At 36.7% G+C, this 15,342-nt stretch overlaps 1 protein-coding gene across 2 annotated transcripts in view; it reads left to right on the forward strand.

The window, feature by feature from the left end:
- The window catches only part of LOC121355912, a 43,691-nt gene extending 28,612 nt beyond the window's left edge, over window positions 1–15,079 (forward strand). For both annotated transcript variants that reach the window (XM_041471773.1, XM_041471774.1), the window contains 5 exons: window positions 7,723–7,880; window positions 9,135–9,177; window positions 11,973–12,159; window positions 13,958–14,093; window positions 14,837–15,079. In XM_041471773.1, the coding sequence (XP_041327707.1) occupies window positions 7,723–7,880; window positions 9,135–9,177; window positions 11,973–12,159; window positions 13,958–14,093; window positions 14,837–14,936 (624 nt within the window). In that variant the 3' untranslated portion in view covers window positions 14,937–15,079. The remainder of the gene's footprint in view (window positions 1–7,722; window positions 7,881–9,134; window positions 9,178–11,972; window positions 12,160–13,957; window positions 14,094–14,836) is intronic.
- Window positions 15,080–15,342: the final 263 nt, after the last annotated feature.

Consider the following 15,342-nt stretch of genomic DNA (forward strand, 5'->3'; position numbering starts at 1 on the left):
AGATTTCATTTTATCATAACCAGATCCATCATCAAACTCTTGAAATGTAAAAATGCATATCTAGTTATACTTTTAAGCACTTTCCAGTTTTTGATTAATTAAACATCAAAGATTGTTAGATAAATTGGAGTGAGGATTAGAAGGTGTCCCATAATCTTACATTCACTAAGATTTAATTACATTTTCACTTCTTCCTTTCAACTAGTAGATTTCTTTTAATTCATTTGTTCCTCAACTACCTTATTTGTTGCACTAAGAAAATAAATATTTCAATCATGCAAACTATGTGCATTCGCTTTTTCTTAAAAAGAGTAAATACATTTAAAGCACTGCATAAATATTTTATAGAACTAGCTGACTACTGCTTGTTTTCTTGCATTATCCAAGACTAGTGCCCTTCAATTACTTTTTAAATTATTTCATGCTAATTTTTTGCTCTGTGTCCCTGGACTCCAAAGAATACATTTCAGAATACTGAAATATTGAGGTGCTATTTTAGCAGTTGAAAACACAAGGATTTTCTTTACTGCCTCATGTGCTTACAGGGTACTCTGAAGAGTTTAGTAAGAGAGAGAGAGAGCAGGATATTTAAATACACTTCTTCATTAGTGAGAGATCTAATGCCCAAACTAAATAAGAGGGATCTCAAGTGTATTCATTGGCATTTCTTTATTTTGGTATGATTTCTCTCATGATGTGAAAAGAGGACTGCTCATCCCACGTTTTTTTTCTACAGGAATTACAAAAAATATTTTTTGTTTAACACAACTATTTATGTTTTATGCCAGCTGCATGATTAAATTGTCAAGATTATGTTCCTGGTCTTGCCTCATTCTGGAGAAAAAAAAAATTTACTTACTGTATCTAGGAATTTCTTTGAAATAGTTAATTAAAGACAAGAATAATTCAAAAATAAACTTCAAGAAAAGCTGTCAGTATCCAGCCAAACATCAATTTACTCATCTTCATTCTGTTGTTAAGAACATCAGCTTACATTGGTGTGTTTCCAGGGACTTCAGCAAGGCCATGCCTGATTTCCAGTTGTGTAAGAAGACAACTTGGCTTTTTATTTAAGCCTGGAATGCAGCATATAATGTTTTGCAGTGGAGAAAGGAAAGGGTGATTCATCTCTGCTTTAATCCATATCTAAAAACAGAGGGAGCTAGCTAGATTTCCTCATCATTGTAATCTACAACCAGAAATTATCCATCTTGAATTTTTCTCTTCCTGCCTACCTTAAAAAGAAGATTTCTAGAGTTTTTTACATTTTTTACATTTGACTCAACCATGTAATTGCTGCTCTTTTTGAGTCATCTCTAGCCAATCACACAGTGATGAAGTGAGAACTGTTGGAAAATATTCAGCCACTTCACATGCAAGGTTACTTTCTTTTCCCTCAAACAGATGCTGCCAACAGATATCCTTGACTCTACAATCCATATCAGTAGCTAAAACATATTTTTCACCTCAGTGCTTGTAACTGTGCTTGTGGTTGTTTGCCACCTCAGAGCAGAGATATTTTTGTATTAGAACCTTGGTTTTGGTAAATTACTGAGATGAGCAGAAATAAATGATTTATAATACTTTTGCCTATACTTGGCAACCATGGAGTTCCACTATATATTCTACAGGTCTGATCCCCTGTTGTCCAGTACACTGGATCTTCTCAAACATGCTAAATCCTTATTTTTCAACATGCCCAGTTTTTCTCTTAAAGGAAAGATAGATGTCTGGAAATTATGAGGAGATAGACATGAATGTACATTTAATCCTTCCCTGAGGCAAGTATAAGCAGACAAGTTTCTTGTGCTTGAACTTAACACATTTTTTCAGGGAAACCTTGAAAACAGGTCAACATAGTCACACACTGATTCTTTAAAGATAGCAGCGTTTGCTCCTTTAGAAGTACCATTTGCTGCTCATCACAGTAAAGGGGCTGCAAAGTCACCACAAAATGTTTGTAGTGAATACTTCAGTATTGGACAAATAAGTCTTAATCAGCTTTACATGAGACCAATAAGATAGAAAAAGCAATCTACTTCACAACAGCAGAGCATCACTTCAACATGTTAAATCTCAGAGCTGTCATCCGCAAGTCACTTTCAGAACGTGACAGCTAACTTGAAAACCTTAAAATTGGTTGCAGTCTTCACGATAAAAAAATACTGATCTTGTGACTTCATTAAAGAAAAGGAATATAATTTCCAGGACCCAGGAACAAATGGGCCATTAAGGGGTTTAAAGACTGTGGAGCACGCATATATTTATCATGGGGAAATACCTGCTAGAGTGTTAACAGTGTTCAAGGCTTAATCAGAAAACACAAGGATTAAGAAGGCATTATAGTCAAAAACTTGTTTCCTAAAATTCCTCATTAGAAATACGCATAATGTAAGGAGTTCAACAAATTTAATACTGGCTTTTACAAAACCACTAAAAGTGCCACTGAAAGCCAGAATTTCCTAGTTTCAGTTAATCATTGCTTTCTTGCTAAGTACGACTGGATAAATTTAAAAAAAAAAATTTATAACAAGCTCCTCTCTGGTTTTTGTCTTGCAGTGTTTCTAGGAATTGTTTTCAGCCCTTTGGACTTAAATAGACCGTGGTAAAGAGGATAGTGAGACAGATAACTAATCTAACTCCTTGAAGAAAATGAAGAAATAAATATCATTGTGGTTGTAGTCTAGGAGAAACTCTAAAGAGGCCTGTCTCCAACAGGAAAATGTTATCAGTGTATCTCCATGGCAGATTTCCTTTCCAGAAGTCAGAGATTGATTAATTCTAGTCAAACCAGCTCTATCAGGTCCTTGTATTACCTTTGTCATTTATTCCATTTCACTGTCCAATTCCCTCAGCTAAGAATGATGTAGAACTATAGTAGTTAGAAATAAATATCTAAAGAGTATGGGTTTGTTGCCAGTATTTTGTATGGACTCCAAGTAGGAAAGTCAAAAGAAGAAGCTGTAATAGGAAGGAAGCAGGAGCAGTTATGTTGGAAGGAATAGTAAGTTGGAAACTATTGCCCTGACAGCAGAAAATAGCATGCTTTAGAGATTCAGCTGTAGTGAGAGATTGGACTGTGAATAAAGAGAAAATCAACTTTCATGTGTAGCCCCAAGTCTCAGAGAAATGGCCTTCATGATAGTTCATGCTGGTAATGCTCTGAAACATGTTATAAGAAAACTACAACATATACTCTTGAAAAGCACTCTTCCTGTGGCAGCATTAAAGGATAGAAATGTGCTTTTTTGTAATCATGTATAATAATGTCACTTTTAAAAAGAGATTTATTATTTGAATTTCATAAGCTCACAAGTTTAATGCCTCTAGGAAGCCCTTAGGCATAGTGTGAGTGACTAAGACAAAGTATCTCAAAGCTGAGGGGAGGTCAGTGAGAACAAAGACATGCATTTCTTATCATCCAAAACAATTACACCCCAACCTGGTAAATAGCTATTACATCACTTAAATCATTAGATGTTAGGTCATATCCCTGTTTCTGTTAGAATAGAAGAGAGAAGGAAAAAAATGCTTTTAAACTATTTTCATTTCTGTGGTATATGGAGTCCAATTATTACACCAAGAAAGAAGTCTCCTGCCTGCCATGTGCAGAGCCTTCAGAGCATTTCAATCTATGACAAATATTCAGTCCTTCGTTCTCTTGAACAAGCCTGTATGCTCATTGTTAAGCCTAATCACTTTATATAAATGGCTTAGCTAGAAATGGATTTAGGTCTGAGCCATTGCTCATAGAGGTATCACTTCTATTTGTTTTTCATTCTTGCTTGGAGCTGTATCACCATGGTCTGGAAGCTGCCACTTTATGTAGAGCCTGTGTATAATCTGATTTCTTAACATTTACCATGACTCCCATGGCTCTAGAATATTTTTCAGTTGACATTTAAGAACCCACTGAATCCATTGTCTCCAATACATTCTCTGTATTATTTCTTTTGAGAAATAATGCTAGCTGATTATATACTTGTTAATTTTGACTCAAAAGATTGCATACCCTGTCCCAGAGAAAGTCATACGCAGATACATTATTTTATCTGATTCAAGTTGTCAAAATTTTAACTGAATATTTCTTCCTGTGAGACTTGGTCTTGCAAACTGTTCTTTACTTTTTGTGGAATTAATTGCAACAAATTACTCAACCTCAAGAAAGAACCAAGTGGACACACCAGAATGTGAAGATTAACCATTCCATTAGACCATTTGATTGTACTTCATCTCACAGCCAGTACTGTTTGGTGTAGGATAATTAGGTTCTTCAAGTCTGAGAAGCTTTTAAATGTTTTTCCATATTGTCTTGTTCTTCAGTGTATTTCTACTCTCTCTAGTTTATATGTAAATTATTTAAACCAAAACAAAATTAAAAACTAAGTAAATTCATCTCTACTGGCAAAAAAATGCCATACAAACTGTTCTGGAGTCTAGAGCTCCCTGTTCACTGACATACACAAGCCCTTTCCTCAAGGGGAAAGGAAATAGATGTAAGAAAAAAAGACATAAAAAGCATTAGTCTTTTCTCTGCATTGATGTGCCCAGCTCAAAGAAGGAGTAAATGTAAACAGGATTTAGCTGTAATTTCCTTAAAGAACCAAAAAACGAGCCTACCACAAACACAGTGATTAGAAAAAAAAGTTATATACTAAGCAAGAAGCACCAGACCTCAAGGAAAAGCTGGTCAGAGAAAACCAGAAAATAATAGATGGTGAAAATTCCAGGGAGGGTTGTGGACACATCAGCTGTGGTGGAGAAAGCTAGGCAAATAAGAAATAAGCAAAAAGAAAAAAGTTCAGTTTCCTGTCTCAGTTAAGAGATGTCTATTTTAAGAACACTGAGGGACATGCAGGAAGGTATTTTTGAAAGACAGTCAAAATTTTATCATGCCACTACTGATGTGAAACCAAACTGAATCAGTGACCTCAGGGCAACTGCCTCACACTTCTACTGCCAGTCTCCCAAGCTAGCCCAAGACTCCCATTTCTGCTTTCTACCACTACTTAGTTTTCACATTGTCTTTTAGATTCTTTCTAGGATTTGATAGTGTTTTCTATAAAGTTACTTTCATTCCCTCATACTAGTGTTGTCAAACTATTTTGTATATTACTTTGAGGTTCATTTCATAGTTACTCATGTTATTACTTTTTTTTTTTTACTGCTAATAGCATGAAGTAACAGCTGCTTCTTAATGATACATGAAGAAACTTAATTTGTATAGCAAATATTACTGTGCTTGAACAAAATTTGAGTACAGTGAATCACTCAGGAAATACTATGAATTGCATTACCTGTAATTCTGGAGTTACTTGTACCAAATTAAATAGGACTACATGCACTACCTTAATGAGCATTTGATATAATATAGGAAGTAGACATCTAACTTTCTATTTTTATTTCTTTCTGATTTCAGTTTCTCATCATTATACATTGTTTAATACCCTAATTTTTTTTTGCAGAAACATTTAACCTAAAACTCAGATCATCTTAGGAAAACCAGCAGTATAGGAATGGTTAGTTCAGATGTTTCTCCTGTTCATAGAATAGCATGTATCAAAGAAGCAACTGGTTCCTGCCTTCTGCCTAGAGAACTTCATCCATGTTTGATACCGAAGACTGCCTAGAATTCATAAACTAGATGACCACAACCTTGAGGAAAGAAAAAAAATTTTAGTTTAGCACAGAATGGAACAGTAGTAGCTAAAATCAGAGTTAGTTTGTTTAAAATATGTACAAAACATATGATCATCTCAGGCAGCATCACGTAGGTAGGAACCTAATGGTTCGTACCTATAGGTACCTATGGAACCATTAAGTTCCATAATGGCAGTATCATTCAATGGGTTGAACTTCAGTCTCAGGCATAAGAAATTACTTCTTTTTTTTTTTTTTTTCAATATACCTTTGGCACTTCTTGTAGCAAAGGGATATTTGCCAAAGGAATGATCGCTTATTCATGAAGGCAGCATGAGTGAAAAAACACCCCTTACAAACATGTGGATGTGACACATAAGCCATGGTGGTAGCAGTGAACAAGGTGGTGCTGTGCTAATGGTTTGACATGATCACTATGGAGGTCTTTTCCAAGCTTAACAATTCTATGATTCTCTGGTCTAGATTATCAGAATTAGGGGAGCACCGCTCTTTATCATTCAGGGAAGGGCATTTGGTCTCCCTTTAAAAGCCTCCAATCCATATTATTCCATTCCTAGATGTATTTGAAACACAGTGGACATAAATAATTCTCGGTGCCACAGAACTTGTATTTACATTATTCTAGACACCACAGAAAGTGTTTACAAAATGGGTTTATAGGGATGTGTAGTAATAGTGATCAGTCATTTCAGTATCTGAAGTGACCATTGCCTTCAGGACCATGGACAGGATCCTACTGAATAATACCTCCTTGGCACAGCACAGACTGTGCTTTGATGTAGGAGCAGGATTTGGACCTGAACACACATTTTGGTTATGCTGTCTTTGCAATGTTATTTTGTGTCTGAAGGCATTATAAGTAAAGTAGTCACACAGCACTGACAATTTGCAGGATTGCCTTCATCTTCTCCAGTTTTACATTAAAAAACTTTACTTTGTAATTAAAAAAATAGGAAGGCAAGGAAGTGTAGAAATCGAAGAAATGTATTCATAAATATTTATTTATAATGTTGTCATTATTAGGGACTATTTTGTTCCTACAGAAGAATTATGTGTAACAAAGTGATCATTACTTGTGCCAGTGAAAATACAATCAAGTATTTAACTATTTAATTCCCACAAGTGCATTTTTTTAATGGAAAGCTCTTTATGTTTATTTCTAGGCTAAGAAAAAATTACATGAGGCAATTACAGTTCAGCTCCGTCTGACTAAATTTAATTAATGCCCAACAATCCATCAATTTTAGTCTTATGAACCTCCACCATCTGTGTATTTTGCAAATTGTATTCATGCTCTTCAGAGGCTCCAGCATTAATTTTCTTTTTTCATTTTATTCTCACCAAATTTGATGCAATTGTTAGAGCTCCAGTCGCAAATTGTCAAGGAAAGGGGGCTGAGAATATTTTTTAAAACACAGCCAGAGTTTACTGTCCAGATGTGTGCACCTTTGTTTTGAGTTACGACATGTATTGAAGGAGAGCTGGGCTGGGATACTGTGGGATGAAACTACTTAACCTACCCATCTGCATAAAGGAGCTTAATGGCTCTTTATTGCTAACCACAGGGAATGACATTGGCAGTGTCCTTCGGTCTCAAAGAGCTTTAATACAATCAGAAACAAGCAAAAGGGTTTTGAAGTGTTCTGCATTGAAGGTTGTCTGAATTGTGTGGGAAGGTTTATGAACATAATGATATTTACAGCAATTTTGCAAAGAAACTGAAATTATGCTCACTATTTTCAAATATAAGTCTTTTTTGCCTGCATCTACACATATAAGGTGAGTGTTTCTGCATAAATCAAACTGCAACCACTGCATTGATTATCAGAGAGACCCAGGATCTTAAATTCTTCTTGCACTTTGAAAATCCTGGTATCATTCAGTTGCACCATCAATGTTTGGAATATCTACACATACCTAGAAAGTTTTTTTGCATGCAGATATGGCTTCTGATGAACCAAAAATAATTAAGAGAGCAAAAACAGAGACACAAGTTTAGAGGGTGTTTGATTAGTTTCATATTAGCTCTGAACTTTGGGCACTCTTTCTTTCTAATTGCAGGATGAAGGGAAGTGCAGACCCCTGGAAGTAACAAAGCTGGAAGGAGCAGAAATTGGTGTCGACACCAGTCTGGGTAAACCATTTGTTTTTAAATGCATACCTCAAGCTGGAAACAGGATTTTTTACTTCTGTGCAACTTCCAATCAAGAAATGAAGAGGTAAGTAATCTTTCATTTTAATGGCTTCTGTTTTGTTACTCCAGTGTGGGAAGGAGGAGGTTGAATCTTTGGAGGATGTTCACAATACCTACCTTGATCCTTAGGGAAAGAATTAAAAGTCTGTCAGCAACTTAAGGGAAGATAATGTTTCTATTTCTCAATTGCAGAAGCTTCAAAAATTTTTTTTCTGTTTCATAGCTTTTTTTCTTTAAAGACAATCTTTAACATTCATGTTTCTTACCCCCCCACCCCCAATTTCTTGATTTATCCTGAGAACAAAAACTTCACCCCTATTTTCATGCCTTCTTTCCCACTTTTATACCAAGTGGAAATGTAAATTTTCCTGTGGGTGTAAAACACATCCTTGCTTATCAGTCTCTCTTTTGCCCAGTAAGGATAGTGCTAGTAATAAATACAATCCCATTTTCATCTCCTTTTCTGTCGTTCTGTCACATTTTCATTTTAGTATTTTAAAATGCAAATGTGCCACAGAAGCATGTTGGTTCTGATAAGAGGCAATGTCTTCAGGTTTGATACAGAGTTACAATTTAAAAATAATATTTTCCTTTCCCAAAGACAACAGATGACAAAACAAAGAGACTAAAATCACCCCTAGTATGAGCAATGGGGTAATAACTTTCAAAAAGTACTTAAATCAAGTCTTATTTCCTCTTTTTTTATTATGAATTGTCAGATAAAGCTGTAAATTAAGTTGATAGTTTGGTATTCATACACCCATTTTTCAATATCATCTTAACATACTACTTAACATAACCCACCATTGTAATAGCAGAGCATTTTCCATTGCCAAATTTTATATCGTCCATAGCACAACAGAATAACTTTGCCAACAAATAGCTTGCTTTATTCTGTAGTTTCCAATTTAAGGGGTTTTTACATTTCCCACTAATTCATTGTCTGCATTATAACAAAGACAAGGAGAGTAATCTTTTAGCCTGACAAGTTGAACTATATTTAAACTATACATTTTGATATATAGATTCCCTTGTCTGCAATATTGCCTTTATTTATTACAATGTGTTATACAGCAAGCTTTAGACTTAAATTTTTGAGAGTCAGCAATGTTTATTTAGATTTAATCCATTAGTTTTCTGACTTAAAGCCTTGAATATGTCGTGAAAATTCTGCATCCCTTTAGATGCTGCATATGTCAGCAATAATTAGAAGACCCAGTGAAGCATATTTATTCTGATCTACCAAACTAATGTATTCTCACTTTCTGTCATATTACAGGTGGCTGGAGGCTATGGATAAAGCAGTGCATCCCATCCATCAGGTAATGCTGTATTTAGGTGAGAAGCATGTGTACAGCAGATTGTGCAGAAGACTGAGAGAGGGAGAGAGTAGCTGTGTTTCTACATGGTCAGGTGCAGACAACAACATGGAAGCTGCACACTTTTGTTCTCTTGGGCTGTGAACCACTCCCAGTCTAAGAGTCATATACAGAATTATGACTCAGCTTATATGCTTTGCTGCGAAATGGTGGAATTAATCAAAATGCTCCCTCTCCAGATATGAGCAGCTTTAGTCTGGCTTGGAAACATAACATAAAACTAGTGTAGCAGGCAGAAAGCAAGGTTAGAGATGGCTCTCACAAGCTCATGTTAAGCCTTAGGTAATACTGTTCGGTGTAAAAGAAGAGAAGACCCATATCTTCCAGAGTATTCCTCACAGTTCTGCCTTGATTGCAGGCAACCCATTTTTCCCAGCAGAATATTGGGTGGCTGAAGAGGGTCCCATGGATAGTTGGCCAAGTAACAACAATCACACCAATATGGCTGCATGTGGTCCTACCTTATTAAGCAATTTTGGCATATTTATGCTTCTCTATACACTGTTCCACACCACTACTGTTTAATGCTCATTGGTTAAGTGGCTGCATTCGCATATACATGTTATTTGCTGATTGGTTGTCATGCTATAAGCGTTTTTAGCTAAGGTGTGCTAAATGAGCAGTTCTCACATCGTGTTTGGCATCCGGCTTCGTCCTTACACAATGCTCATTCTTCCTTCTTGTATCTATTCGAGGACAGTACATGGTCTATCTTGTTCTTGTTCGAGGACGGCACATGGTCTTCAGAGTAACTGTGCAATCTGCAGGCCAGGGTTGTCCAGTCCCTGCAGGAGTACAGCATGCCCTTGTTTTGCCAACAATTCTTCTGCAGGTGGCAATGAGACATGATTGCTGAGTTCTTATTTTCTGTGTTTTCAGAAATAAAGACAAGAATGTTGATAAAAATTGGCTTAACCATCTCTTTACATTGTTATGTTCTTTGCTGGCCCCTGTGGCTGGGAAAAATACAGCCATAACTGATCTTGAGCTGCTACTTGGAGACCTTACTCAGCCCAGTATAATTCAGTATCAATGGTCTCTGGCTGACCCCTGAACTGGGAATTGAGAAACTAATTTAGTATTTCCAGACTTAGAACCATAGAGGTCAAAGACATTTTAGTCTGTCCTTTCCTGGCCCTGTGAGTCCTACTCTCCTGCTGTAGATAGACCACCTTTAGAAAAATATGAAAATTGAAAGGTACAAATTAAAACCTGCATTAATGAGTGAAAAAAAAATTATATGAGTGATTCCTTCAGCAGTGTTCAGTGATAGGTTTAAAAACAGTGAATGGTGTTTCTTGATGCTTTAATACCTTTTCAACTGAAGTAATATTGATTGAACATATATTTCTTTTGGCTTTAGCTTTCCCATGAGGTTATAAGTGCAAAACCAAACTTGTTTCCAAGTATATTCTTCCTGAGCTTTTCTCAAAAGAATATGAAGGAATCTACACACTTGAAAACAGCAAAAATAGATCAAATAATTGGAAGTGTGTATCCTAACCTAAAGAATAAAACAGCTTGAGCCAAAAGGGGTAATAAAGGCTTACACAGACAAAACACATCAAGAGAGTCCTTCTTTAGTGTAGCATGCATAAACTTGTTATATAAAATTTCCAACATTAGACATACAGAAGGATCGTGCATTCATCCAATAACAACACAGCTAAAAAGAGGGAAGGGAAGGGAAGGGAAACTGGGGAACATTTTGTGTGTGGTAGTGCTTCCATCCAAGTCTGAATGCAGTATCCTACTGACAGACTCCACGACATTTTGTCTGAAACCCAGAGAGCAGATGGTGAGTTTTGTCTTGCCAGATTACATAGAGTACAGACTACTGAGGTCAAGCAATCAACATGGCAATTTTTAAAAAAAAACTTCATACGTCTGTGAAGTAATCCTGTTTGTACCTACAAAACATGTACTGAAAAATAAAATAGGTACACAAAAGACAAATCATTATTTTAAGAAGAGAGTAGACATTTGGGTATTTTCTATCACATACACAGTTACGTAATTTCATTTTCAGCATTGAATTTTGTTGTAACTTAACCCCAGTAGCAGCTCAGCCCCACACAGCTGCCTGCTCACTAACTCCCAGTGTAAGGGGGGGAAAGAATCAAAAGACTGAAAATGAGAAGACTGGTGGGTTGAGCTAAAGGCATTTTAATAGGTAAAGCAAAACCCACACACAGAGGAAGAGCAAACCAAGGGATTCATTCACCCTTTCCCATGGCTGGGCAGGTGTTCAGCCATCCCCAGGAGAGTAGGGCCTCATCACATGTAATGGGTACTCAGGAAGAGAAACACCACCACTCCAAACTTTCCCCCACTTCCTTCTTCTTCCCCAAGTTTCATATGCTGGGCATGTTGTATGTTTTGGGATATGCTTGTGGTTGGTTAGTGTCAGTTCCCTCCCGACTCCTTGTGCATCCCCAGCATCCTCACTGGTGGTTTGAAGGGCAGAAAGCCCTTGGCTGAGTTCAAGCCCTCCTCAGCGATAACTAAAACATCCCTGTGTTGTCAACACTGTTTTTGGCACAAAACCCAAACACAGCCCTATACTAGCTACTGTGAAGAAAATTAACTCTATTCCAGCCAAAGCCAGCACAACTTTTCAGAAGATTTTCACAACAAAAGCTAATTTCTTAGCAGAAGACTAGAGCTTGTGTCTTTTCATACTGGCATGTTCTCCTTAATTTTTTACTAGAACATTTCATTACATACTTACTTTACAGAACCATGTGTGGGTAGATGTCACACTGCATAACACTACACTCCCACCACTGGCTATCAAGAACCCTGAGTGCTTGGGGCTTCTCCACCAGCTAGACAGGAGCAAAGATGTCTGGATTCAGCACTACTGCATTCTGAAGGATGGTTGTTTGTACTTTTATGCCACTCTCCGGTCTACACCTGCCCAAGGTAGGGATGGCTGCTAGATTTTATTATTGAAGTAGAAATGTTTCAGTGCAGTTCCCAAGTAGAACTTTTACCATTAATGGGAGTTTCTTATCAGGAAATTCATGCTGTTGCATGAAAGTGAATGAAGGAAAACCAGACTCAGTCTCTATTTATTCACTAGCAACCTAATTCCTGACCCTAGTCTTTTTTCCTTTTCCTCCTGCATTTTTATTTTTTCTTTCTGAAATGGAGTTATTCTGCACACATTACCTTAGGAGCAGTTATCAGAAACAAGATCTACCCGTCTAAAGCACTTTATGATGGGTTGAGGCAGTCCCACTGATGGCAATCTCCTGACTGTCCAATCCTGCATGTTAGGAAGTTTCCACAGATATCATGAACTCTGACTGGTTGCCCTGAAACTACCAGGTTTTCACATGACCTTGTTAAAGCTATTCCATCCCTCAGTGTGCAGACGTCTCCTACTGCTGGAGAGCCTGTGGTCCAGGATATGGCCACAGTCATTTGCAGCTAGAGCTGCCATCTGTCCTACCACAGCAGGAGAGGGTGGCTGCCCACTCTCAGAGCAGCAAAAGATGCTACTGGGATCAGTTGCAAGCAGAGCTCACTTCACACACAGAGAGGGGATGGGTGAGGACCTGCAAGTGCTTCCTCCCTGTGCTGAGGGAGCTGGAAGTCAGAAGAACCAGAAAGAAAATACTTTTCTTTTCACCTGCTAGCCAGTCTTAGGACCAAAAGGGAAAAACTTTTCTTAGTGCTTATTGCTGTTATGATCAGGCAGAAGGTACTCCACTTTCTGTCATTTGCATAACACTCTTCATCTGCCAAAGGCCGTACTTAAAAAATGACTAAGGATTTTCTCTTTACATTAAACCAAATCTAAGGTTTTCACAGAGAAAAATAATTAATTATCAGAAATCCAGAAATTAAGTTTTATGCATTTATGATCCTGAAGCTTATGTTCCTACTGCCAAATTTTTTTTTGGGGTGTTTAAATATCATACCACATAAAGATTCTTCTATATGGTAGTATTTTTTTCTTGTTAGTGCATTTCTTTTACATTTTCATCACATATTCTGTTTTATAATTCTCAATGCTAGAACATTAATTTGGTGCTGTTGTGCCTAAATGTGAGACTCCCAAAAAAAAAGACTCTGCAGATCTTTCTGACTATTCACCATGTATGTATAAAAAGTGAACTTACACCTTAAGTTGTACTGAAGCAAAGTCTGAAGGAAAAAGATCTGAAGAACAAAACAAAAAACAGTTAAAATGAAAATGTCCAGAAGATCAAGTTCCGTCTAATGCCTCTCCTTCACAGCTGGCTAATGTGGCCTGCAATGACACCTCAGTTACTAATGGCAGCAGCAGTAACCAAATCTGATTTTAGGGAATTTTTTTCATGTTGAAATTCATATCCCTTTAGTTTTTAAAGGAATGAAAAAGAAAGTATCAGCAACAAGAGCCCCCCTTTACAAAGAACTTTACAGTAGCTAGAGGCAGCCTCATTAATGGTAGTCAAAAACAAGGAAAGATATTTTGCCATGTCTTATTTAATGAAAAGCTAAATAAATCTTTATTGCTCATCATTTGATACATAGAAAGCCTGTTCAACACTGTTGAAATAAATTTTCATAAAAGAAACAGAACTTACAGATTTTTAAAGTATGTAAAACTCTGTGAAGATACCAATCTGAAAATCCAGTTTGCCAAATTTGTTGGTATGCTTGTAATTGGCAGTATTTTTATAAATGGTATCTGCAATATACATAATGCATACTATTTTATTCTATCCAGGTGGCCTTTACCTGCAGGGCTATATTGTGAGTGAACAGTCCCTGGGCTCCAAGAGATCTGTCATTGAGCTCAAACCTCCATCTGAAGAATTTAAAACTTTTTACTTATGTGCAGAGAATGTAAATGAAAACAAAAGGTAAACCAAACATTTTTAATTTGTCTCTTTTTTTCCAGTTTATTTACCAGACTTTAGGAGACCAGGAACTCTGTAGCTTGGGAAGATCTAATGACAACTTTGCAGTCTCTTTTAACTTTTCCCCCTAGATTTCCCTTTAGCAGTAGCCTTAGTCAAACTGCAGTAAAACATACCCTGTAACATGTGAGTCATTAGTTCTGTTCCTTTCAATGCTGGAGCAACAGCAAGGCCAGCTTGCAGAGGTTTGGAAATAAACCTGGATAAGGGGTCTTTCACAATTATGTGTGGGTGATTATACTGAATACAAAAGCTATGGCACTTCTCATTAGCAAGAGTAGAGTGTATATCCTTCTTATTCCCTAGAATTATTAACTTCTATCAATGACCATTGTAATTTAATTAATTTAAGCAAATTGGACAATGGAAACACATTCTGAAGGTAAATTCCCTCACCATAATCTAATCAAATTCCCACATCTTTTTTTTACCTATAGCCTTTTAATTACAGTAGCTAGGCTTTAATGAACAGAAGACAAAGTTTTTCAGGATGTTGTGAAATTGCTGTTAAACTATATTGTTTTTGTAGCCAACTCCTCCACCTTCTGCATCTCTCCAATCCACTGATTATGAGTACACATAGTAACAGAATTGAATTCCACTTATTGAAGGTGTGTCTCAAAGGGCAGAGAAGTGTATACATAACACTTGATCAGGGACAATTGTTGGTCTTTCATTTCTTCTAGGTGGATTACAGCTTTGAAAGCTTCAATTAATAAATGGTTACCCCTACACCAGGCAATCCAGGATTTCATGAACAGACCCCTGGAGGAGACAAGGATGTGAGAAAAAAGCTCAGGTTTTCCTGTGTTCTCTGTTTTGCATTTAAAATTCCGTGCTATATCTTTTGAGTCATCTCAAGAGATACTCCAGTAGCAGCTAATCTTTAGCTTTGCTATACATTCAGAACTTTTGTAAACATTAAAAATAAATGCAAAGCAATGTTGCCTTCTTTGTCACTGTATTTTGTGTTTCTACTTCAGACCACACACAGAGTCTACTTTACAGCTGTGATGAGACATACGTTTCACATACATTTTGTACTCTCTGCTGGGGGGTTTTTTTGGGTTTGTTGGGTTTTTTTGGGTTTTTGGGGATTTTCTGCAAATGCAGTCTTTACAAGAAAACCAAAACTATCAAGCAGGGAATTTGAGGAAAATGTTCTAAAGCTTGAAAAGCTTGGTTTTCTTTT

Source organism: Pyrgilauda ruficollis, unplaced genomic scaffold, assembly GCF_017590135.1.
Source record: "Pyrgilauda ruficollis isolate IOZ18807 unplaced genomic scaffold, ASM1759013v1 scaffold278, whole genome shotgun sequence".
Taxonomy (NCBI): Eukaryota; Metazoa; Chordata; class Aves; order Passeriformes; family Passeridae; genus Pyrgilauda; species Pyrgilauda ruficollis.